Source organism: Rana temporaria, chromosome 9, assembly GCF_905171775.1.
Source record: "Rana temporaria chromosome 9, aRanTem1.1, whole genome shotgun sequence".
Classification (NCBI taxonomy): domain Eukaryota; kingdom Metazoa; phylum Chordata; class Amphibia; order Anura; family Ranidae; genus Rana; species Rana temporaria.
In genome coordinates, this window is record NC_053497.1 from 83,360,219 (window position 1) to 83,386,475 (window position 26,257).

The 26,257-nt window shown below is 40.3% G+C and overlaps 1 protein-coding gene across 4 annotated transcripts in view; it reads left to right on the plus strand.

The window, feature by feature from the left end:
* The window catches only part of PASD1 (PAS domain containing repressor 1), a 215,303-nt gene extending 189,183 nt beyond the window's left edge, over positions 1–26,120 (plus strand). For 3 of the 4 annotated variants that reach the window (XM_040323815.1, XM_040323818.1, XM_040323814.1), the window contains 9 exons: positions 2,992–3,073; positions 7,359–7,482; positions 8,524–8,624; positions 10,779–10,859; positions 15,385–15,543; positions 19,152–19,331; positions 21,793–22,208; positions 24,447–24,651; positions 25,586–26,120. In XM_040323815.1, coding sequence (XP_040179749.1) covers positions 2,992–3,073; positions 7,359–7,482; positions 8,524–8,624; positions 10,779–10,859; positions 15,385–15,543; positions 19,152–19,331; positions 21,793–22,208; positions 24,447–24,651; positions 25,586–25,741 — 1,504 coding nt within the window. In that variant the 3' untranslated portion in view covers positions 25,742–26,120. The remainder of the gene's footprint in view (positions 1–2,991; positions 3,074–7,358; positions 7,483–8,523; positions 8,625–10,778; positions 10,860–15,384; positions 15,544–19,151; positions 19,332–21,792; positions 22,209–24,446; positions 24,652–25,585) is intronic. The other variant, XM_040323817.1, reaches the window with a different exon arrangement.
* The last annotated feature ends 137 nt before the right edge of the window (positions 26,121–26,257 follow it).

Consider the following 26,257-nt stretch of genomic DNA (forward strand, 5'->3'; position numbering starts at 1 on the left):
AAGCAGGCAAATAAAATCTATTTTGTTGAGCCCTGGTTCACACTGGGTACGATTTGGAACGATTTGAGATGCGATTTGACATGTCAAATCACATCTCAAATCGGCGGCAATTGTCGGCAATGGCACTGTCCTAATCAGTGCGACGCCGCATCTGCGATTTCAAAAAGTAGTTCCTGTACTACTTTTTGCGATTTCGGGATTTCGGCCCACCCCCCCCCCCCCGCGATTTACATTAAATTGCGGCTGAAATCGCGGCAAAATCGCACATTTTACCGCGATTTTGAATTCGCAGCAGTGTGAACCTAGGCTGAATCCACATAGCATGCATACAGACAGATGTGTTTTTGGGAGTATTCTTGTGCTGGTTGACACTGCTGTGGCTTCTTGTTTAGAGTGAAAGGTGATGAAATATATATGGCTGGTGCATGGTAACTAAATTGAGTCGCTATGTTGTCTTTTTGACTGAAAATAACATAAAATACCCCTAGAAAATAACATAAAGTAAACACATCTAGTATACAATAGTGTATATTATATGGGACTTCTGTAAATGGCTCATGTCATTTGCAGTATATACTGTAAACCTGGATGTATTACTATGCCCAGTGCATTTTATAACAGAGTGAATCGCTGAGTTCCGTCTGCCATTACCTATAATTGTAATAATACATTGTACTGGAGACAACTATGTGCGTTTATAAAAATTGAAGGTGTTTCTCAAGGAACTGGGCAGCTTTACATTTCTCTGGACCACAGTAATATGTGGTCGTGTCCTTGACACTCGCTGCTCTACATGCAGCACTACCTGCTGGTACAATCAGCATTAAAGTCCTCTAGGCACACATGGTGATACTCTGAGAGTACATTATACTATATTTGAAGAGGCCCTGTCAGCAACTTTAAAAAATGCAAGTGCAAGCACAGAAAAAGCAAGTGTTTGTTTTAAATGCTTACTCAGTGTTTTCCCTTTTGACGTAAATCCTTTTTATTCACTTGCAATGTGCCTTTGAACTTGCTAGAAAATGTGACTACTCCCATGCACATCATAGCCCTCTCCTCCCCTGTGAGTACCTAATTACTCTCTACGGTGGCCCAACTGCTTCACCTCTCTCCTCATCTCCATACATTACTTTTTATGGAGCAGCCAGGGAGAAGTGAAGGGGAATACTTTGGAGAATCACAGTAATCGCACTAAGGCCTGGTTCACACCTACGGTATGCATATTTTTGTGTGTGTTTTCAGTTTTGCAGAAACGCACTACAGCCCATTTAACATGGTCTCCTATGGATGTAGTTCACATCTGCATTTTATGGAAAGGACCAGGGAATTGTTTTTGGTTCCATAGTCTTCAATGGATCAAAAATGTGTATTGCAAAATGCACCTGGAATATGTAAACTGCAGCCTGCATAGGTGTGAACCAGGCCTTCGTCTAAAGCCTCGTACACACAGTCGGACATCAAACAAACTTTCCCTTGGATTTTTGTCCGAAGGGAGTTGTCCGGTCACACCCATAGCATACACACGCTCTGACTTTTTCGGCAACAAACACAAACGTAGAGACGTTTCAACGTACTGACGAGGGTTTAAAAGAGGAAGTTCAATTCTCCGGCGTCACCCTTTGGGCTCCTTCTGCTAATCGAGAGTTAGTAGAGGTTTCGTCTGTGTGCATTCGCAATTTTCAGTTTCGTGCAATTTTGTTAGTTTCTGAACGTCCGTTCGTCAAGCAGACATGTTGTGCTAAAAATATAGAAATATGTTTGATTCATATAACCAAAATACACTAATCCAAAGTAAAGCCATTTGTTTTTACTCCATCAGTATCACCAGCAAAGCAGCTTTTAGTATTATGACATTATAAAGAAGAAGAGAATGTGCGCTGCTTTTCTTGATTTCAGAACTTGCCGCGTCACAAATGCACTTTCAAATACGAATACTAGTTTTACTAGACAGAACGCTTCCGGCTGGTCTTTGCTTCTGAGCAAGCGCGTTTGTACTTTGTACAAAAGTCTGATTGCTTGCTGTACACACGGTCAGACTAGGCACCATCGGACTCTTGTTGATGTAAAGTTTGTCCATTTGCAGACCAAACTTTTTGTCCAATGAAACCCCGAAAAAAAAAGTTGGTCCGATGGAGCGTACACACGATCGGACTAATTTGAAAACTTGCTGTTTTTTAAGTTTGTTGGCAAAAAGTCAGACCGTGTGTATGGGCCTTAGGACTGCTGACTCTACATCTAAAATGGCACCACCAGCTTCAGAGCTTTTGCCTGTATACACAAGGGAGGTTTTAACAGGTAAACAACATGCCAAAAATACGCTAAATGCCCATATAATCTTATCCGAAGATTTTTGTTGAACAGGGTCTCTTTTAAAAAAGATGATCTTTCCTCCAGTAAATATAAACAATAGAGATACGGTTTCACAGTTGGGGTGCAGGAAAGGGGGACAGCACTGTGTACCTCGAAATATGTTTCCAGCACAATGGGCAGCTGCTGCATGTATTATATGCAATATGAAACATTTTTTTACTAAAGTGACCTTTAAATATAATAAATCGGTAAATACAAAAAACGACTTTGTGACAAATTGTTTGCTATGGGTGAGCAATTGAGCTGTCCTAAATGCTGAACCCTAGACCCTAGTAATATATCCATCTCCACACCCTCCTCTGAATCATCTTGGATAACTCAAAAGCAAAGCTCTGAAAGTTTGTATTCTATCATAAGAGTTTTTATTTTTTTCCTGGTTCAGTCTCACTCAGCTCTAACATGCAAAAGAGAAGTAGAAACACATGAATTAACATTCCTGACAGAAGCATGCAAATGCATTAGAAGTAGAATTGTATAGTATAATGTGGATTTTGTATGTGACCTTTTTAGATTTTTTTTTAAAGTGTGCTTACGAGAGTTTTCTGGATGTATGTTGGCCAACTTAACTCTTTATACTTTCCTCTATGTATATGTGATGACATGGTTTTTATCATTTATCAGTTATGCTGAAGTTCGAGCAGAGAGGAGGAGAGACCTTGGGCTTGAGGAGTCGGCTTTAGAACTGGCGGACCAATCAGTAAAGGTACACTGCATTATCGTATGAAAAGGAAAACTTTTATGGGGCACAGGATTAGTATTTTGGAACAATCTGCCATTTTTCTGCTTTCTATATACAAACCTTAGTAATTTAATATTCAGGTCATCTTGGGTAAAGATAATCCTTTTGTTAACTACTAAGCAGATCATTTGGGGATTTCAACACCAGTGGATAGATTCATGTATATCATAAATCTATCCATGGCCACCCCCATTCATGTACAGGGCATCGGGCGCATAAATTACAGCGGGCATTTTTTTTTAAGCACCTAATTAGAGCCAGAGGCTCTAATAGGCTTTAAAATAGGGTGGGCTCGGGTTGCAGAGAATGTTACAGGAGCCCACCCAGGTGTGTTGCAACAGCGAAAAACAATGAGTGGTTTGCTGGGGGGTTAGTGCCGTGCCGCTGGGAGGGGGCAGTTGTGCTAGTTACGTTCCACTGGCGCCCCAGGGGGGTTTGCCGCCCCCCCAAAAAAAGAAGACGCCACTGCTATTATCATTTTAGTCTGGGGAGGATGGTCATCAGTTGTGAGGATCATGGTATAGTATAAGTGAGTATGCACACAAGAGATAGGGTTTGAATTAGAGTTGGATTTTAGGTAGGGCTTGATTATGGGTATTTGAGGGTTGGAGTTCCATGGAGAGTTTGGGTCAGGTAATTACAGGGAGGGTTTGGATTAGGGTTACAGAGTGGGTTGGTAGTAGAGTTCCCTGGTGGATTTGTGTTAGGCTTACAAGGAGTCTTTGGGTTATGGTTGCATAGAGGATTTGTGTTTTGGGTTACATGAAGGATTTACATTTAGTGAAGAGAATACTGATGTAGAAGAACATTGTGTGCAAACAAGGAGTTAGGCTTGAATAAGAGAGTTTTAGTATTAGGCCCCTTTCAGACTGGGGCGGGAGCTGCGGTGGCGGTATAACGCCGCTAAAAATAGTGGCGCTATACCGCCGGAATTGCCGCGGGTATCAGCCGCTAGCGGTGCGGTATTAACCCCCGCTAGCGGCCGATAAAGAGTTAATATCGCCCGCAATGCGCCTCTATAGAGGCGCATTGCGGGCGGTATTGCCGCGGTTCCCATTGTTTTCAATGGGAAGGAGCGGTGAAGGAGCGGTATACATGCCGCTCCTCTCACCGCTCCAAAGATGCTGCTGACAGGAGATTTTTTTGTGCCCTCGGGCTTTCACATTGAGTCTGCAGTGCAGGAGTTTTTCAGGCGGGATAGCAGCGCTATTTTTAGCGCTTTACCGCCTGAAAAACTCCTCAATGTGAAAGGGGCCTTAGGGTTGATGCTACATGGAGGCTTTGGGTTTTAGTGTTAGGATTATATAGAAGGTTACTATATAGATGATTGTTAGGTTTGGGTTACATGGAGGGTTAGTGTTACAAACCAGGTTAGGTTATGTTATATAGAGTTTGGGTAAGGGTTAAGGTTGGGGTTACATGGAAGCTTTGTGTTTGGGTTACAGTGCGGGTGACTGTGAGGGGAGCCATTTGCAGCATACACACGATCGGATTTTCCGTTGGAAAAACCTTGGATGGTTTTTCCGACGGAATTCCGCTCAAGCTTGACTTGCATACACACGGTCACACAAAAGTTCTCGGAAACTTTCGTCCATCAAGAATGCGGTGACGTACAACACTACGACGAGCCGAGAAAATGAAGTTCAATGCTTCTGAGAATGCGTCGAATTGTTTCCGAGCATGCATCAGAATTGCTACAGACGATCAGATTTTCCAATAGGAATATTTTCCATTGAAAAATTTGAGAACCAGCTCTCAATCTTTTTTTGGCGGAAATTCTGACAGCAAAAGTCCGATGGAGCATACACACGGTCGGAATTTCTGTTCAAAAGCTTGCATCGGACTTTTGCCTTTGCTTTTTTCCCTGGTGATATATATTTATTTTTAGTGAAGGAAGTCCCCCTCTTTGCATCAACACAAAGGAGTTCTTCCTCATTGTTCCAAATATAAAAATAATTTAACAATCCAAAAATGACATTAAAGTGGAGTTCCACCCTGAAAAATTTTTTTCCTCCAAAAATCAAAAAAATAAATTAAAATGAAAAAAAAAATGTTTTACTTACCCGAAATAGCTGTTGCTATGCGGAAGTCCCAAATCTGCCTCTTCATCCTCCGCGGTGGATTCTCTTCCTCCTCCTACATTCGGTTTCTTCTTGTGAATGGGGCGTGCTGCATTCTGGGAACTGTGTGTATCCCAGAAAGCAGCCGGCCCATTCACAAAGCGCTGCGCTGCTCGCGCATGCGCAGTAGGAAACGGGCAGTGAAGCCTGTTTCCCTTACTGTGGATGGCCGCGCCTGGAGCTGCCAGGATCGAGGACAGGTAAGCGTCCTTATTAAAAAGTCAGCAGCTACAGTGTTAGCAGCTGCTAACTTTTAATTTTTTTTTTTTTTTTTTTACCGGACCTCCCCTTTAAGGTCTTCTTTTTTTATGATATTTAAAGGTGCATAAAGCTGGCATGTCAAATTTAAACAACTCACAGTCGTTAATCTTCCTTGTATCCACCTAATACTACAATATCAGTGCTTGGCTTTGATTAAAGACAGGGGGGGGGGAATCCACAAAAGGGATACGCCGGCGTATCTACTGATACGCCGTCGTATCCCTGTTTCTATCTATGGAACTGATCCACAGAATCAGTTTACCATAGATAGGCAGAAGATCCGACATGTGTAATTGAATTACACTGTCGGATCTTAAGGATGCAATTCTAGGCCGGCCGCTAGGTGGCGAGGCCATTGCGGCCGGCCTAGAATATGCAAATGAACACTTACGGCGATCCACGAACGTTCCGACGGGCCCGTTGCGCTAATTCTACGTCGTTTACGTCGAGTTACGCCGTGTAAAAATAGGGCTGAGTCCTATTTGACTAAGCCCTATTAAGTATGGCTGTCGTTTGCGTAAGACGTCCGTGAATGGCGCTGGACGCCATTTACGTTACCGTCTAAGCAAATGACGTCTGTTAGCGCAATGCACGTCGGGTAAGTTACCCGACGGAGCATGCGCAGTACGTCCGGCGCGGGAGCGCGCCTAATTTAAATGGGACTCGCCCATTTGAATTGGCCCGCCTTGCGCCAGACGGATTTAAGTTACACCGCCGCAAATTTCCAGGTAAGTGCTTTGTGGATCGGCACCTAACTTGGCAACTTTGCGGCAGTGTAACTTAAATGGAAAAAGTTACGTTGCGCTGGCTGGCTGTGGATCTGGCCCAGGAAGTACCTACAAATATTATTTACGTAGGTTTATCACATGTATAGTCTTTTAATATGTACTATAAGTGAATGATGATATATGAAGCTACATGTATTGCGACTTTAAGACCTCATGCACACTGGACCTTAAAATAACGTTATAAAAATGCCAGTAGCTTTGCAGTGAGTTTTTCACCCTTTTTCAATGTTTTTGCAATAGCATTTTTTAGCGTTTATTAGCGTTTTTCTATGTTAGCGTTTTTTTGAAGATTTTTTTTTTTATGGATCAAAAATGATAAACGCTGGTGAGCGATGTTTTTGAGCGTTTATCGATGTGTATTAGCGTTAGAGCGTTTTTACAGCTGAAAAACGTCTTTTGGAACCCACTAGTTTTGTTTTTTTTTGTTTTGTTTTTTTACTGCTCAAAAACGTCACTGCCCAAAACTGCTGATAACAGCACTACGGCTGCATTCACACTTTGGCGTACAAAATCGCGGCGTTTTGTCCCGCAAATTGCGGCGACAAATAGCGGCGTTTTGTACCGCGATTTGCGGCGACAAAACGCAGCGATTGTGAATGCAGCCTTCACCCCCTCTATGGAGATGGTTCACATCTCCTATGCCGAACGCCGAAAGCCGCCTGAAAAAAAGGTCCGGGACTTTTTTTCAGGCGTATGGCGTTCGGCGTGGAGATGTGAACCATCTCCCTAGAGGTGCATGTGTTTTTGTCCCTCTGGCGTCTCGGGGCTGCTGCGGCGTCACACTACAGGCGACAAAACACCAAGGTGTGAATGGGGGCTTAGGATAACATGATGCAGAGTTTAATGGCTGTAGAAAAAAATGTCTATTGCCAAAAACAGCTGCTGTAAAAACGTCCAAAAACGTCCAGTGTGCATGAGGCCTAAATGTTTACCTACTGGATTCCAAGATCATGTCTAGTGTGAGTCCACCCTTGCCTGAAAGCCCCACCAGGTCATGGATGACATTAAAGAACTGTATACTGTGTAACCTTTACTTCTTGAGATTTGTGAAATGACTAATGGTTCATTTTCTTCCCTCAGAGTCAGAACACTTACTTGGACATTAGACCGTGTACGAATAAACAAGAGCCGAGCAGAGAAGGAATGTCTGTGTCATCACATAGCTCTCGTAGATCATCTCATACTGCTCTCTCAGACACTGCATGTATGTATACCATTATTATAAAGGTCCTCCAGTGAAAATTGAGATGGTGATATTGCTGTCTGACTTTTTTTGTACAAGCCATAGTACTTTACTTTATTTCACAAGGAAACATGGAAAAAGCAGTTTATCAAGAAATATGGTAGCCAAATAAACCGGATTATAACAATTCCCAAGTTTGCTTCATAAAGCATATCACTTTGCTCAATAAGATTTAAGTTATTTAAAAGCTTTTATAGGTATTCTAGTTAAATATTTAATGAGTGGTGTTACCAGGCGTGGCATACTGCTGGTGCTGCCCTAGTTACCTCATAGGGGACTGAAGGTTCCTCATCTCCCTTCACTACCCTACTGTAAAAGCTCCAGCTGTATGCTCTATGAATATTAGAACGCCTCAAAAAATTCTGCAAACGATAGCACCAGTGCTCAGTTACATCCCATGACACACTCCTTAGGCACCCTAATTGGGGTTTCATTACCTGTTGTATAATTGAATGAAACCCTAATTAGGATGCTCAAGTATTGTCCCATGGGCACTGCTGCTACCGTAACAGTATGTGATTTACGAGGTGCTGTTATTAGCAGGGGTGTAGATGGAGTACACACGGAAGAGCAGACAGGGCAAGTAAGTGAGATAAAACAAATAGGCAGCTATGCTTATAGAAACAATATATTGTGCATGCCTTGTGAACTGTTGTTAAAAATACAGATTCTGACTAGATGAGCCTTGGCAGAGAAGCTATAAAGATGCTTATGTGTACCACTGGTTTACATTTTCATTTACAGTTTTTATGTCTTAAATAATTGGGTGGTGATTATGTAAGGGTGAGGGAGGGTCATCAAAGCAGTCTAAGCAAAAAGCGGTTCTTGTAGCTCTAGCATAATGTATAGGCACCAAAGGTTTACTGTTTTGAGTGTTTTTGCTATACTGATGCTCGGTCCAAATGTTGTTTTTCTTTTATTATATATTTTCTAAAAACAGTAAAAGGCGTCTGCTGAATAAATATTTCTGCTCTTACTGATAACAATCTTTCTATATTCTAGCAACCTCATCTATGAGACCCACAGAGGCCAGCACACCCTCCAGACAGTCCTTAAGTCAAAAGGATAAACCCCAGATGAGACTGGCACCCAGTGCAAACCAGGCATGTATTTATACAATGCACAATTCACAATCAATGTTTGTATTGTATTTAAATATAGTATTTTTATTTCCATGGCGGGAGTGCAGACATTTTGATATTTACTTGCTCTGTTATTCACTAGATGGTGAAGCCTAAAGGCCTGGAGCATGTCTGCTTTCCATCCACACCATTTTGTTTAAAAGTAAACTATTGATGAGAGAAACATATACATTGCTATTGCTATACTAATCTAATGGCTTAAATCGTTTTCACTGAGCCACTGTAGTAACTGACACAGAACAAGCAAGCAAACGTGTAAAAGGGAGGTTCCTGCACCCACTCTCTTGACAAGCTGGAGACTATTTACAGGCTTCAGTATCATCATTTTTTTTCCTGGAATGCTAGAACTGCACTTTTCTGGAGACTTCTTTTTTTCGTTTCACTTTAAATGATAATGATAATGGTAAATGGGACAAATAAAAAGGCATGTTTAGGTTTAGGAAGGGGCAGGGGTCAAGTCCTGGGGAAAAAAGTGTGGGAACTCCCACCCAAGATCCACTCCCCCACCAAAATAAAAAAAATTATACACATACAGTAATTGATATTATGATATGCATAATTACTAAACCGCAAGTTCTTTCAAAATCCCGCGATAACTCGCAGCAGACCTCCGCAATGTCTCCTGGGAACAATGACAAAAGCTCCCAGGAGACATTGCGGCATCGAGGAAGTGACGGAATACCCGCACACTACCTGATGAATCCATATACAGGAAGCGGTCAGTAACATAAAGGATTACTAGGGTTCGCCTGCCCCTGACAGTGACTCGAGCTGGGCATCACCGCTTAGTGAAGGATTGGCTCGGGCGGCTCGGCTGCTCTCGGCTGCTCTAGTCCTGCAAAGGGAACGGAGTTCCTGCTGTGAAAAAAGTGCAGGAACTCCGTTCCCACGCGTTCCCGTAGGACTTGAGCCCTGGGAAGGGGTAAGTCTTAAGAGACCGGTTAAGGGCTAAGTTTATTCTTTTTGGTGCAGAGGGCTGGGGTGGATGTTGAGTGTTCAGGTTGGCTATGGTTGTGTTGGTGGATCTTTTTATTATAGACATCAGTGACACTTGTGCCACACACGATCGGTTCATCCGATGAAAACAGTCTGATGGATTTTTTTCATCAGATATCCGATGAAGCTGACTTTCATCAGTCTTGCCTACACACCATCAAACCGATCAGGTCAGAACGAGGTGACGTAAAACACAACAACGTGCTGAGAAAAATGAAGTTCAATGCTTCCGAGCATGCGTCGACTTGATTCTGAGCATGCGTTGATTTTTAACCAATGGATTTCCCCACAGACGATCGTTTTTATTCTATCGTTTTTTTAACCATCAGATAATTTTAAGACAGGTTCTAAGTTTTTTCACCGATGGGGAAAAAAAACTGATGGGGCCCACACACGATCGGTTCGTCTGATGAAAATGGTCCATCAGACGAACCGATCGTGTGTACGCGGCATTAGAAAAACTGCAGTATTTGCATTAGTCTACTGTACTGGAAGCCTAAGAACAACCAGCACCAAACTTTAGCCACTGGGAGAAAATGTACCATTAAAGCGGAGTTCCACCCACAATTTCACTTTTTAAATATAAATACCCCTGTAATACACAAGCTTAATGTATTCTAGTAAAGTTAGTCTGTAAACTAAGGTCTGTTTTGTTAGGTTGTTACAGCATTTAAATAGTTTATAATCTAGAAATAGACCGTGGCCATCTTAAGTGTGGGCATCATGAAGCCAGACTGTATGACTTCCTGGATTTCAGCTTTGCATATCTCGCACATGCTCAGTGCACAAGCAATGTAATAGGTTTCAGTCAGGTTTGCAAGGACTACTGGGAAACATGATGCCTATCCCAGAAACCCTTGCAAATAGCCTAGGCAAATAAGGAGGAGGAAGTAATGAAGGACTACAAAATAAAGGTATTTACAAGCAACAAATTAAATAAAAATTGTCCATTCTGAACACTATGAGATTAGAGCATGCAGCACAGACAAACATAAAAAAATGGGTGGAACTCCACTTTAAGCTTGCTTTGCTTTACTGTTTTGCTGTCATTTCATGTCTCTTCTGTTGATGGGAGGATGTATAATAACTAATAAGAAAAAATTGGGGTTTAATTTGTAGGCTGTAGCACCTGCTCAATCTGAACATCTAACACAGCATCATGTTGTTCAACCAACTGTTTCACCACAGCAACCTATCTTGGTAAGTTTGAGTTAAAACAATCCTAAAATACCCAACTTGTATGACTTATTCCTCACAGTTTAGGTGGATTAAAAATGTAAATCTTATCCTATGCACATTCATTAAGATAGATAAATAGTTATCTATTTATATAGATCTCTTCTACAGAGGCATTTGTGTTATTTCAGAGGCTTTAACCACTTCAGCCCCGGACCATTTTGCTGGTCAAAGACCATTCCACTTTTTGCGATTCGGCACTGAGTTGATTTAACTGACAATTGCGCGGTCATGCAACGTGGCTCCCAAACAAAACTGACGTCCTTTTTTCCCACAAATAGAGCTTTCTTTTGGTGGTATTTGAACACCTCTGTGGTTTTAATTTTTTTCGTTATAAACAAAAATAGAGCGCCAATTTTGAAAAAAAAATTATATTTTTAACTTTTTGCTATAATAAATATCCCCAAAATATATATATATATATAATTATTATTTTTTTCCTCAGTTTAGGCCGATACGTATTCTTCTACATATTTTTGGTTAAAAAAATAAGCGTTTATTGATTGGTTTGCGCAAAAGTAATAGCAGCTACAAAATAGGGGGTAGTTTTTTGGCATTTTTATTATTATTTAGTAATTATTATTTTTGTGACTGCGACTTTATGGCGGACACATCGGACACTTTTGACACATTTTTGGGACCATTGTCATTTTTACAGCGATCAGTGCTATTAAAATGCACTGATCAATGTAAAAATGACACTTGCAGTGAAGGGGTTAACCACTAGGTGGTGCTGCAGGGGTTAAGTCAGTACTAGGGAGTGATACTTACTGTTAGGGGGCGTGGCTACACGTGACACGTCATTGATAAACATTCCTAATCAAGGGGAACAGTCATCAATGACATTGTCACTAGGCAGAATAGGGGAATACCTTGTTTACAAAGGCATCCCCCTGTTTTGCCTTTGCCGACCGCAATCGCGGGCCACCCGGGAACATCGAGTTCCCGGGACCCGCAAACACGATCATGAGGCATGCGGCTGGCGCGTGCACCCACTGGGCAGCAAATTTAAAGGGACGTACAGGTACGCCAATGTGCCTGCCCGTGCCATTGTGTCGACGCATATCTGCGTGCGACGGTCGGCAAGTGGTTAAGATGCACTCAAATTCTGCCATCAGTCTAGTGCTCAATGCTTTTCGGGGTTTACCATGAAATGGATTGGCACCCAGTGTTGCCCTTTACTGTTACAGTATGTTTAAAAATTCCCAGACACTTAACCGCATCAGCTGACCCAAACATAAGTAAATGTGTCCAATAAAGCTTTATTCTCTAACCCTTCCGTGTCTTCTTTATTATTATTCTGATCTCCTTTCATGTATTCCCAAAAAAATAAAACTTATATAGTGTGATACCTTCAAAATTATTATTTGATCTATAATATTTATATTATTGTGATTACATGTGTGTGTGTGTGTGTGTGTATTCAACATGCTTGTGAAATTGCCAGTGGCTCCTGACTTATTCTCTCCTTCTGCCAATATCCTTGCCAGAAAACAAACTTCGTAGCACATCTTATTCCAAATCCACTCTTTTTACAAACCGTCCTGAATCCTCCTCTTGGCAATATCTCCCAAGAAAATAAAAACTCAATAGTGCAGTACATCCAAAACAAACCTATACATACATGAATACCCTTTACAATTGCTCACGTTAACCCAGTGATCAAATTCATTCAACTAAAGTGCACCTTTGAAAAAGTAATCTCGAAGAAATGCGTCGGATAGAGACGTCAAGATGTCTACATGAGAATCGGAAGTGCCCATTCTGCCATCTTGGTCATTGGGAATATTACACTCACTGCCTATGTGAGCATTTTAATTTTAAAAATACGATCTGGATAGGATTCTCTGCACTATTAGTTTTTCTTTTTTACATGTTCGTTTTTTTTAACTGTTTATGCAGAGCTGAGTATTTTATTGCCAGAGAATCAAGTTTAAAAACAAAAAAAAAGGTTATAAGCGAGATCACCCAACCCTGTGTCATAGGGGTCTTTCTGGTAAGGTGCTTGGTGCATGGCAGAAGGTGTACTTGAATAAAAGAGCATGGGTTAATGTGAGCACAATTTAAAGTGTGTGTGTGTATATATGTGTATGTGTGTGATATATATATATATATATATATATATATATATATATATATATATATATATATATATATATATATATATATAATATATATCAGGACTTAAGGATGATTTGGAATATAATATAATATAAGACTATGGCCAGAAGGAGAGAATAAATCACAAGCCACTGGTGATTTCAAGTGCATATTGAATATGAGCACAATTTTATAAATATAGATCAAACCATAATATTGAAGGTATCGTACCACAGTGCCTTGCAAAAGTATTTATACCACTGTGTTCCACATTTTGTCATGTTGCAACCAAAAATGTAAATGTATTTTATGTGATCGATCAACACAAATTGGCACATAATTGTGAAGTGGAAGGAAAAAGATAAATGGTTTTCAACCTTTTTTTTACAAAATATCTGAAAAGTGTGGCATGTATTTGTATTCAGCCCCCTTTACTGTGATACCTCTAACTGCAATCTAGTGGGGTCTATTGCCTTCAGATGTCTCCTAATTGGTAAATAGAGTCCAGCTGTGTGTAATTTAATCTAAGTATAAAAACTGTTCTGTGAAGCCCTCAGATTTGTTAGAGAACCTTAGTGAAACAGAATCACGAAGGACAAGGAACACACCAGACAGGGTAGGGATAAAGTTGTGGAGAAGTTTTAAAGCACAGTTAGGTTATTAAAAAAAAAAACAAGCTATGAACCTCTCGTGGAACACTGTTCAATCCATCATCCGAAAATGGGAAAGAGTATGACACAACTGCAAACCTATCAAGACATGGCTGTCCACCTAAACTGACAGGCTGGGCAAGGAGAGCATTAATCAGATAATCAGTCAAGAGGCCCATGGTGACTCTGGAGGAGCTGCAGAGATCCACAGCTCAGGTGGGAGAACCTGCCCACAGGGCAACTTATAGTTGTGCACTCAACAAATCTGGCCTTTTATGGAAGAGTGGCAAGAGAAAGCTATTGTTAAAATAAAGCCATAACAAGTCCTTATTTTTAGTTTGCGAGAAGCCATGTGGGGGACACAGCAAACATGTGGAAGAAGGTGCTCTGGTCAGATGAGACCAAGATTTTACTTTTTAACCTAAAAGCAAAACACTGTGTGGCGGAAAACTAACGCTTCCCATCACCCTGAACACACCATCCACACCGTGAAACATGGCGGTGGCAGCATCATGTTGTGGGGATACTTTTCAAAGCATATTCATGTGTTAGAATGGCCCAGTCAAAGTCCCAGACCTAAATCTAATTGAGAACCTGTGGCAAGGCTTGAAAATTGCTGTTCAGACGCTCTCCATCCAATCTGACAGAGTTTGAGCTATTTTGCAAAGAAGAATGGGCAAAAATGTCACTCTCTAGATGTGCAAAGCTGGTGGAGACATACTCAAAAGACTTGCAGCTGTAATTGCAGTGAAAGGTGGTTCTACAAAGTATTGACTCGGGGGGAGCTGAATTCAAATGCACACCACAATTTCACATATTTCTATGTAAAAAAAAAAAAAAATGAAAATCATTCCTTCCATTCCACAGCTGTTGGTCTATCGCGTAAAATTAATTTACGTATTTGGTTGTAACATGACAAAATGTGGAACATTTCAAGGGGTATGAATACTATTTCAAGGCACCGTATATAAGTTTTATTTTTTGGGAACACATAAGAGGAGACCAAAAGAACAATAAAAAAGACACGGAAGGGTTGCAGAATAAAGCTTTATTGGACCCATTTACTTATGTTTGGGTCAGCTGATCGGGTAAGAGTCTTGGAGATTGGAATTTTCTAACATACTTGCCTGTTTCGGGATTGAAATGATTGTCTTGGATATTCAAAGCATTAGACTTTTTGGCCTGATATCATTGGAACTTGCCAGGTGGCCATGATATTTTGTCTGGCTGCTGGGGAGTTGTTTTGGGACACTTGTGCGCTAGTCAGTATTTAAACCAAGAGAAGGGAAGCACTGTGCTTTCTCTATTGTCTTTTATCCCACCCAATATGTTAAAATGTTATCTATGTTTTTCCACAAATGCCCACATTTTACACAGTGGAGGTTTGTGCTGTCTTGTATTTGGGTCCATTCATTGTATCCCTTTGATATTTCTGTCTTTTTAAAAAGCAAATTGGCTGGCAATGTTCAAATACACATTCCTGACATGGCTTTTATGAAGTCTGTTAGGTGATGATTGTAATCTGTGTATATGCAAAAGAAAGAACATTTGGTATTTTTATATGTCTGTTTATATTGATCCACACACTTAAAGAGCAAGTTGTGATCCCTTTTTCCTCTGCAGGGCAGGGTTTCTATTTTTCTGGCTATCTTGTTTTTGTATGTATGTGTATGTTCTGCTGGAATGCCTTTCCACATTACACATTTTCCTTACACAGTACATTTGGGTTTAATTTACAGCCAGTGTATCCCTACCCAGCCCAGTTGGGAATGGTGAACCAGCTAAAGGAGCAGTTGGAGGAGAGAACACGGATATTACAAGCAGACATCAAAACTCAGCAGGAAGAGCTTCATGTTATCAAAGAACAGCTACAGCTAGTGCAAGACTCAAATCTTCAGGTATCTAATATGACCACAAGTGGTCTTTTTAAAACTCAAGAGATTCTGGTACCGTCCCATGACCGCACACTTTGTCTAGAACTAGCAACAACAGACAAAGCATTCTAGAAGGTTTGATGCCTCCCAAAACAAACTGCATGTAGACCTGAGGGGTGATGAGTCCCAACATTGGTCACACTCCATTGACCATTTACTTAGTGGTGATTGCAATGGTAATAATCCCCTTTCAGAATATAACACCCTTAAACAAATGACATTTAACATATCTTTGGCTAGCTATAGGCATACAAGGGTAATTTGGCATGAGGGCATCATTTAACTGCATGGATGAAGATCAGTTATCTAGCTGCCAACTAAAATGCATGCCAGCAAACATGTATGTTTCCTCAGTACACATATCATTGAGAGATGTAACACTGCAGTATTTCACTTAAAAAAAATCACTTTCTTTTTCATTTGGCTTAATCTCCAGTATTGTTGTAAACCAGGGATTTCCAACCTTTTGCCTTTCCTGGGCCACATTGGAAGAAGAGGAATTGTCTTGGACCATACATAAAATACATTAACAATAAGGATAGTTGAGCAGAAAAAGTCAGGCAGATCACAAGTTAACAGTCACTGATATAGACATTGGGGGTTATTTACTAAAGGCAAATCTACTTTGCACTTGGAAGTTCAGTCGCTGTAGATCTGAGGGGGACATGCAAGGAAAATAAAAAACAGCATTTCAGCTTGCACATGATTGGATGATGAAATCGGCAGAGCTTCCCCTAATTTCAGATCTTTCTTCCTTCACTTTCAGTGCACTTGTAGTGCAAAATGGATTTGCCTTTAGTAAATAAACCCCAATGCACCTATCTGAGTAATAAAACTACTTCTTCTCTTATTCTTTAAAAAAAAAAAGTAAAAGAGGGCAATATTTGACAGTGGTTTTTGATAAACAAAGGTATCTTTACTGGCTTGAAGTCCAGTAATGAGACTGTCAAATTGCTCTTTGGCAGAATGTGGCTGCTGAACTTTTACTATTTTTTTTTTTTTTATTAACTAAGTTTACGATTTTGTTGGGCCACATTCAAAGCTGTCTTGGGCCATAGGTTGGACACCCCTTGCTGTAGACACACATCTGCAGTAACTTCATCAGCTCTGGCATCTGATCTACTAGGATTTTATAGTTTTCAAGCTGGGTGACATACTTTCCAGCCACTTTATTAGGTACAGTACACCTTGCTAGTACCGGGTTGGACCCCCTTTTGCCGTCAGAACTGCCGTAATTCTTCATGGCATAGATTCAACAAGGTGTTAAAAACATTTCTTTAGATCTTTGTCCATAATGACATAATAGCATCATGCAGTTACTACAGACTTGTCGGCTGCACATCCATGATGCGCTGGGACCTGGACTTGCACTTATATTTTTCTTTTGTACCACCTGCCTCTCTCTTTTTTTTCTTTGCTGCCGTGTATTAGTACTATCTCTATTCTCCCACTGGGCATTCGTGCTTATTTTTTTCAGTTTTGTTAATTTTTTGTTTTGCCACTTTATTGGATTTTAATGTATTTTTTGGATTATATAACCAATTATGCTTGTGTTTTTGATCAAATTTGTGTCTATCCATGTATGGGGTTTTACCTCTCCAAGTAATTCTAATTATGTATTAATTGGCAAACAAAATGTGTTGCCAGGAGGGGTTTATACACTATATATTGTGACATTTTTTGTACATGGTATTTGTAGTGAACAAGGCTGAAATGCATATATATTTGCTGTCTGACACTGTCTTTTTATGGAGAACCAATCATTTCTGAAGATTTTAAAGAGCAGCAAGCCCCATTTATTTTCATGATTGCCATTGCAGCTGTGTGACTGCCGTCACATCCCGAGGGTGCGCTATTGGATTAAGATCTGGTGACCATGGAGGCCATTGGAGTACAGTGAACTCATTGTCATGTTAAAAAAACTATTTTGAGATGATTTGAGTTTTGTGACATGATGCATTATCATGTTGGAAGTGGCCATCAGAAGAAGGGTACACTGTAGCCATAAAGGGATGGGCATAGTCATCAACAATACTTGGGTCATGGCATTTAAACAATGCTCAATTAGTACAAAGGACCCCAAAGTGTGCCAAGAAAATATCCTCCTCACCATAATACCACCATCCCCAGCCTGAACTGTTGATACAGGACAGGATGTATTCATGCTTTCGTGTTTATGCCAAATTCTGACCCTACCATCTGAATGTCACAGCTGAAATCGAGACTCATCAGACCAGGCAATGTTTTTCCAGTCTTCTATTGTCCAATTTTGGTGAGCCTGTGGGAATTGTAGCCTCCGTTTACAGTTCTTAGCTGACAGAAGTGGCACCTGGTGTGGTCTTATGCTGCTGTAACCCATCTGTGTCAAGGTTCAATATGTTGTGCGTTTAGGGATGGTATTCTGCATACCTTGGTTGTCACGAGTGTTTCCTTTTTTTCTTTTTTTAGTTACTGTTGCCTTTCTATCATCTTAAACCAGTCTGCTCGTTCTCCTCTGACCTCAAGAAGGTATTTTCAGCTACACAACTGCTACTCACTGGATAGTTTCTCTTTTTTCGAACCATTCTCTGTAAACCCTAGAGATGGTTGTGCACAAAAATCCCAGTAGATCAGCAGTTTTTAAAAATACTCAGACCAGCACGTTTGGCACCAACAACCATGCCATGGTCCAAGTCACTTAAATCAACCCCCCCCCCTTTTTTTTCAATTCTAATGCTTGGTTTAAACTTTAAGCAAGTTGTCTTCAACACGTCTAGATGCCTAAATGAATTTAATTGCTGCCATGCTGAACACGTGTACCTAATAAAGTGTATGTGCTTAACATAATAATGCTGAGATCCGTGGTATCAGTAGTATGACCTGCTAATCAGGTTACATTGTATGTCATACTGTGAAGAGGACGCATATCCACCTTAAAGTTCAGTGGCAGCAGCAACAGCTACCATGGCACAGAAAAGTTGCTTTCCAGCTTGTTGGTAGTGGTACAGAATGCATTCGTTTATGAAATATAGAGGGATTGGACAGTGGTGTGGTAGACAGTCAAGCATATAGGGAGGTTGGTTTAAAGGGGTTGTAAAGGTTATTTTTTTATTTTTGTTTCTAAATAGGTTCCTTTAAGCTAGTGCATTGTTGGTTCACTTACCTTTTCCTTCAATTTCCCTTCTAAATGTTTTTTTTTTGTCTGAATTTCTCACTTCCTGTTTCTCCTCAGTAAGCTCGCCCCCACATCATTCGAGCTGTTTTGGCTGGGGGTTAGTCAGCCAGAACAGCTTACCGAGGAGAAACAGGAAGTGAGAAATTCAGACAAAGAAAACAAATATTTAGAAGGGAAATTGAAGGAAAAGCTAAGTGAAACAAAAATGTACTAGCTTAAAGTAACCTATTTAGAAAACAAAAAACTAACCTTTACAACCCCTTTTTTTTATTATTGATGATTTTTGTACAGTACTTAGCAATTTATTTTGAAAACATTGTTGGGTTCCACTTGAAGTTTTCAGTCAAACTATGCTTACTCTAGACAGATAATGTATTCCTAAAGTCTCACACTATCCTTTGTTTTGTCTCCTGTGAAGATGTTGATGCAACAGCCAATCCCTCCTGGATTTAATAATAATGTTCAGCAGACAGACCCAAGGAGGGTGTCCCGCCAGCAGAATGTGGTCTCCATGCAAGGTCTAGAAATGGGAAAGAGTTCAAAACGTTTTTGTGCATCTCAAATACCCACGAGTCACCAGTATGCGACCACCAGTCAGGTAACTTAATGTTTATGTGCGTCTTAAATACCCATGATTTACCAGTACATACAGTAGCTCCCAACTGTCCCTGATTTTTAGGGACTGTGCCTGATTTGAAGCAATGTCCCTCTTTCCCCCTCATTTGTCCCTCATTTTGGTCTGATTTTTAAAGTTATATATAAAATGCACTTTGTATCTTTCAAAAAGTGTTTTCCAGTGCTAAACCTTTCATTCAAATTCAAAATGGGTCAATATAAAGGTATAATAGTGGTAGAAAAATCACTTCTGGATTTAATTAACTTTTTTTTTTGGTGTTAATTCTCCTTTTAAGAAGGTGTGGCAGGGGGGCATGTATTATGCCTACATACGTTTGCTAGTAGGTGCCCCTCATTTCTATCTTAAAATGTTGGGAGGTATGCCAGTATGTGACCAGCAGTCAGGTAATTAATGTTTTTGTGCATCCCACATACCCACAAGTCACCAGAATATGACCACCAGTCAGGTAATTAACAAGCCACAGCAAATTCCAGAACAAATTTCATAATATTGTCCACAATACTTAAACACAATGCAAGAGTGTATGCTGTATTATGTATAATGGGTCTTGAATGTTTTACACAAGATAGACTTGTGGTTAAATTTATAATCAGTTATCTAGTTTAAACCTAGTTACTTGTCAGGAACATTTTTTTTCTAGGGATTTCCTAACTTTGGAGGAATTTCCTCCCACTTTCTGCTTTGGCTATGGGGCAGGAAGTGAGGTGAAATCTCCCCTATGGGACACAGATGGCAAACAAACTGATAGGAGTTATAACTCTCCTATACTCTATCCAAAACTAGAAAAACATAACATAGTGAAATGATAGAACTAGTTGTGTACAGAAGAGAGAGAACATTGTTTATGCTGTCTTTTCAGCTCACAGGAAGTGACAAGGACACTGCATTTCTAGTAAGATCAACAGTTATTTTCTGTACTTGCTAGAAATGTTCTTAGTCTGAAAAATGAAAACTGTCCACATTTAAGAACTAGTGTTTAATAATCTGTTGATTTCACACTTTGACACAAAATCAAGTGGCAACCCATCCCGAACATGTCTCTGAACCAATTTGGGTTCCCACCCATAGTTTAGGAAATACTGGAGAAGCAGGCAAATCTTTTAGAAATCTTGTTTCTGCCTTTTCTCTTTGATTAGCTAGCCACAGTAACCATTTTAAACACACATCATTCTTATGGCTGCATTTGCCGTCTTTCCCTGATGACCAGCTCCACACTCAGCTGGAATTGAGATATCCCGTACTTGACTGCTTAATTGTAGGCAACAGTTGGATTGCTTGCATCACTGTAGTTATTCAGCCTTATTGCCAGCCTCCACAGATTTTTACAAATATCAGCGTGATTTCTATAAAAAAAATATATATATTTTGCTTAGTTGTATAGGAAAGCATTCTTCACCCCTTCTACAATACCATGACAAAGATGTCACAATTATTTATCAACCCTATCAAAAAAACTGGAAATTCTAATTACATTTTTTATTTTAAAAAAGATAAGTGGGGGTTCTCTTCAGCATTAAAGGTTTGTCAAAATAAATGGTAGATCCTGAGGTGAGGTCTGGGTAGTTAATCTCAAGCCTCGTACACACGACCAGTTTTCCTGGCAGGAAAACTGCCAGGCGAGCTTTTGGCCGGTAAAAACGGACAAGTGTCTGCTTCCTCGCAGTTTTCCCATCAGGAAAACAGCCGGGAATCCTGTTGGGAAAATAGAGAACCTGCTCTCTATATTCCCGTCTGGATTCCCAGCGTTTTTTTTTCCGCCAGATCTACTACTTACCTATGGGAAAGACTGCGAGGCAGTGCAGATGGAGCATACACACGGCCGGGATTCCCGGCCAAAGCTCCATGGCAGTTTTCCTGCCGGGTTTTCGGTTTTCCCCTCAGTTTTCTCAGCGGACTTTTTCCCGCCGAGAAAACAGAGCGTGTGTACAGGGCTTTAGGCTTTACTGTAAAAGTCAAGTTTGGCCCAACCTCCACCTTTTGCCAAAGCATTTATATAGGTCATTGAGGATGCCTATCACATTAAAGAACCTTTAATGAGACTTGTAAGGTGGCAGGGATTAGGTGAAACAAAACAATAACAGGAAGTAGAGATTTGCATAAAGTAACATTACTTTATTTCAGTCTATGGATTATTTTGACAGGAGGCAACTGCTACGTGCGCATCTTTTTAAAATGCCAGTTTGAAATTCCCAGGTCTATAGCGGAATTCCTTTAATTTGCAGAGATTTCCTCTCACTTCCTGTTTGGCTATGGGACAGGAAATGAGGGCAATCTCACACAGATGGTGAAACAATATCTGACAGGTTATAACCCTCCCTTGCTCCTGTCTAAAAAAAGTTTTGCCTATAGTTTTAAAAGTAAAAATATATTTTAATTTGCATAACAATGTACTGACAGTTTTCCTTACTTTGCATGGATGAAGAATACAACACACCAGCAACACTCCCAACCTCCGCATCAACAAGTACAACCACAAGCACAACAACACCAGCATCCACAAGTACAGCAACACCAGCAAGTACAACAAACACTACAGCACCAGCAACAACTGCACCAGCTGCAACAGCAGCAGCATCAACAGCAGTTACAGAAACAGCAACTGCACAAACAGCAGCAGCTACAGAAACACCAGCAACAGCTACAAAGGCATCATCGGGTAATGAGCGTAAATCAGACACAGCAGACAACTATGTCTTTACAGACTCATGGTAACATTGTGATGCCACTGTACAACAATACAATGATGTTTTCACAAGCTCACCCTTCTGCTGCCTCCTCAAGGATTTCCACTGAAACTGGGGACAGACCACAACCACCTGAATATGGCCAGCATCTGAGGTATGATCAGAAAAGCTTTTATAGCTGGGCTGCATTTTTAAGATTTAGAATTGTTCAAGAGGTAAATGTTTTTATAGTCTGGTTTAACTGCTTCATGTACATTTATGGCGGCAGGGCAGCCCGGGCGTGCAAAATAATGTACCTGTACGGAATTCCGTGCATGTGGTTTAAGGGCATGCATGTGCGCCGCTCCCGTTGTGTCCAATAAGCGGGTCCGGCGGCTGTAATGGCCATTGCGACACCACTGATCTGTCAGGGAGGAAATGTGAGAGATCGTTTTTAGCTGAATCACAATCTCTTTTCCTCTAGTAAATCCACTCCCCCCCACAGTTAGAAACACCTCCCAGGGAACACATTTAACCCCTTGATCGCCCCTAGTGTTAACCCCTTCCCTGACAGTGTTATTTTTTTTACAGGGATCGGACATTTTTTTTTTTTAGCACTAATCACTGTATTGGTATCACTGGTCTCCAAAAAGTGTCACTTAGTGTCAGATTTGTCCACCGCAATGTCGCCGTCCTGCTTAAAATTGCAGATCGCTGCCATTACCAGTAAAAAATACATATATAAAAGTCCCTAAATCTATCCCGTAGTTTGTAGACGTTATAACTTTTGTGCAAACCAATCAATATACGCTTAATAGGATTTTTATTTATTTTTTGCCAAAAATATGTAGCAGAATACATATTGGCCTAAATTGATGAAGAACATTTTTTTTTCTGGGGATATGTATTATAGCAAAATATAGTTATTTTTTCCAAATTAATGGTCACACCCACAAAGATATGCTTAAAAAAACGAGTCTATGCTGCTATAGGTAAAGAGAGGGTAAATCGTAGAGTTCAGGAGTCAGAATTAGGTAATGCACAGAGTTCAGGTGTCAAAAATATGTGACACACAAAGTGCAGGGGTCAGGTCAGGAGTAGGTAGCTTACAGATTGTGCCTGGTGTCCCCCATATCCATCATCGGCATCCTGTTTGCCATTCAGTAGCCCAACATTGTCCCTGGGAGTTGGGCAGTGTAGTGTAAACAATGCAGTGCACTGGCTTCAACTCGCATCATACTACATAATCCAAAGTGGCACAGTTGGAGCTGTCTGTAGGTGCTCAATAATATGGATCACTGTGCACACACTGGCAGCTCTAGCAGTGCTACTCTGGATTGATGATTGTGTGACATGAGTTGGACCCTTTGCACTGAAATTCACTCAGCTACCTTGCTTTCAGGGACAATTCTGGGGAAGTCTCTTTCCCAGAGACCACCTGCTTATGACAGGGATGAATTGTAACCTTACTCTCTCTCTCATCCTTATAATGGATAATCGAGCATCCAGCAAAGGAATATTACACCCCAAAAAGCATTGCCTCAGTAACAGAATGCTTTGACCAAAGAAGTGGGAAGGTAGGAACTTCACCCTCTTTGGGTTGCAAAATGACACGTTCTAAACAATGTGACAAAGTGTCTTGCCTCTTCTCTGCAGCTCTCTCAGACGGTTTTATTTTCCCTATACATTTGAAAGAATGCCCCTTATGCCCTGTACACACGATTGGTTGGTCTGATGAAAACGGTCTGATGGACTGTTTTCATCGGACGAACCGATCGTGTTTGGGCCCCATCGTTTTTTTTCCCATCGGTGAAAAAACTTAGAACCTGTTTTAAAATGATCCGATGGTTAAAAAAACGATCGTCTGTGGGGAAATCCATCGGTTAAAAATCCACACATGCTCAGAAACAAGTCGACGCATGCTCGAAAGCATTGAACTTCATTTTTCTCTGCATGTCATTGTGTTTTACGTCACCACTTTGGACATGATCGGATTTTTTACTGATGGTGTGTAGGCAAGACTGATGAAAGTCAGCTTCATCGGATATCTGATGAAAAAATCCATCGGTCCGTTTTCATCGGATGAACCGATCGTGTGTACGTGGTGGTTAGTGGAAGAATTCCTCCCCTAAAGACGGCTAAAAAGATCACTGGGGTCATGCTATTGGCTCTAACAAGTGACGTTGGCCCAGGAATTATACAGACACCAACAGAGGAACCCCTAGAAACCTCTGGAGGAAACCTAGGGTTCCATGGAACCCTGGCTGAGAATGGCTGCTATACAAATAACAGAGAATGCAGAAAGCAAAGTCTAAAAGAGTAGCCTTGCGTTCCTAAAAGTACAGCCACCCATGTCAAAACTCAGGTTATTTATAATGCATACATTTTTTTTATTTTTTTTGTTAATTGACAGGTTTGTCCAGGATCCTCACTTATTACAGATGCAGCCAGTCACTTCCAACAACAACAGCAACACAGTGATTTCCTCTCATTCTGCCCCAGTCTATAGCCCCTCTGTCATGATCCCTCAGTCCAGGTTTACCCAACAGCAGACCCATCCAGCAGTTCACCTACAACACTGCCAACAGCAACCGGTCCAGCCACATCTGTATCTTCAGGTAAATTACTTCATGCATTTATTATTTTAAGGAAACGAGAATGCTGTGTGGTTTGTGCTGGTATAATTATTAATGTAGAAAAAAAAACACTACCTTCTTCTTCTTCTTCTTCTTCTTCTTTTTTTTTTTCTCCAAGCAACCAATAATAACCAATCAGCGGTCAACTTTTAATTTTCTAATTATTCGAAACTAATAAAACTTGAAAAATGAAATGTGATTGTTACTATTTTTCACTGCATTTTGCAGATGGTTACTGCTATTTCATTTATTAAACTGAAGAGCATTTATTAGACTTGGGGTTGTTTTGCTGTAATCTACTGTATAATAACCATTATTCACAGTCAGACTTCATATTTCTACAGTTTCCTATAGTCCTAAAATTACTATAATTATTTTTCTATCTAAATCGAACCTCTCTTCCCACATCCCCAGATATAAAACAGTGGAGGCTCACTTATGCACTTCTGCACTTAGCCTAAGCTTGCTAATTTCAGTCAATCACATCGATGTGATTAACCCAGTAAGAAAATAGTATAAAATTCTAAAGACACTTTTTTGTTGCTGTAGGTGACGGAAGCAGTTATTTTTTATTATTTTTTTGCTTTTGTTGTTTTGTAGTTTTTTACCTTTTTTATAGATGGCATTGAATACCGGTACACATTTTGTTTTTGTATTTTTACATCTTGATAAAGAAGGCCTATTGCATGCATACCATTTTCATATTACTCATAAAAAAAAAAAAACTGTACTGGAATTCTGAAAAGTGGAACTAACAAGATAGTTTCTGATATCCACCAATCACATTTCAGCATTTAACTATAGGACGGAATCTGGTTTGATTGTTGTTCACCGTATTGGATAGGTAATTTCTTTTAAACCAATATAATTATGGACTAATTTAAAATATATATATATATTTTTTTTTGTGTCCCAGATGCAGACGTCTGATTCAATGCAAACAGGCCAGTCTCAACAGATTTACCAGCAACCTCACATTCCTCAGCCGAACGCCATGGGTTATTTTCTGCATCCTCAGCAGCAAAGTCAGTCTGGAAGCCTGTCTGACTTATCTGAGATGCAGCTCCCGTAATGCACCAAGATGGAAGAAGAGCTCTTGGACTATAGTTGTACAACAGTAATGCATACTAAAGGGCCATGAGAAGCCCAATGTCTATAGCACTTCCGGCCCTCTGAAGAAGCCCTCACAGCTAGAAGTGATCATGAAAGCACTAAGACTGAAAGATGAGGGCCAAAACAGAATGGAGCAGGGATAAAGCAAGAAGCCCATTTTGATGATACAATAGATTTCCAGCTGCCTTTAAGTAGAACAAAGATTTTCTATGAGTTCTTAAGTTATAAATAAGTACACCAAAGTGTTTGTCAGGGGCTACGTATGAATCTGCCAAAGTTCAGACAGTGGTCTGATTTATGAAGATCCTTTTCCAATAAAACAAGTGTATTATATTGTACCGAGCTGATAATCTTAGTAACCTATGAATAGTGTAGAACAGAGCATAATAGGTCATATTTGATATTTATATTTATATGGTTTAAATAACCTCAGGCACCGTTGCTCTGTTTACTGAAGATGTACCTTTTTATTGTT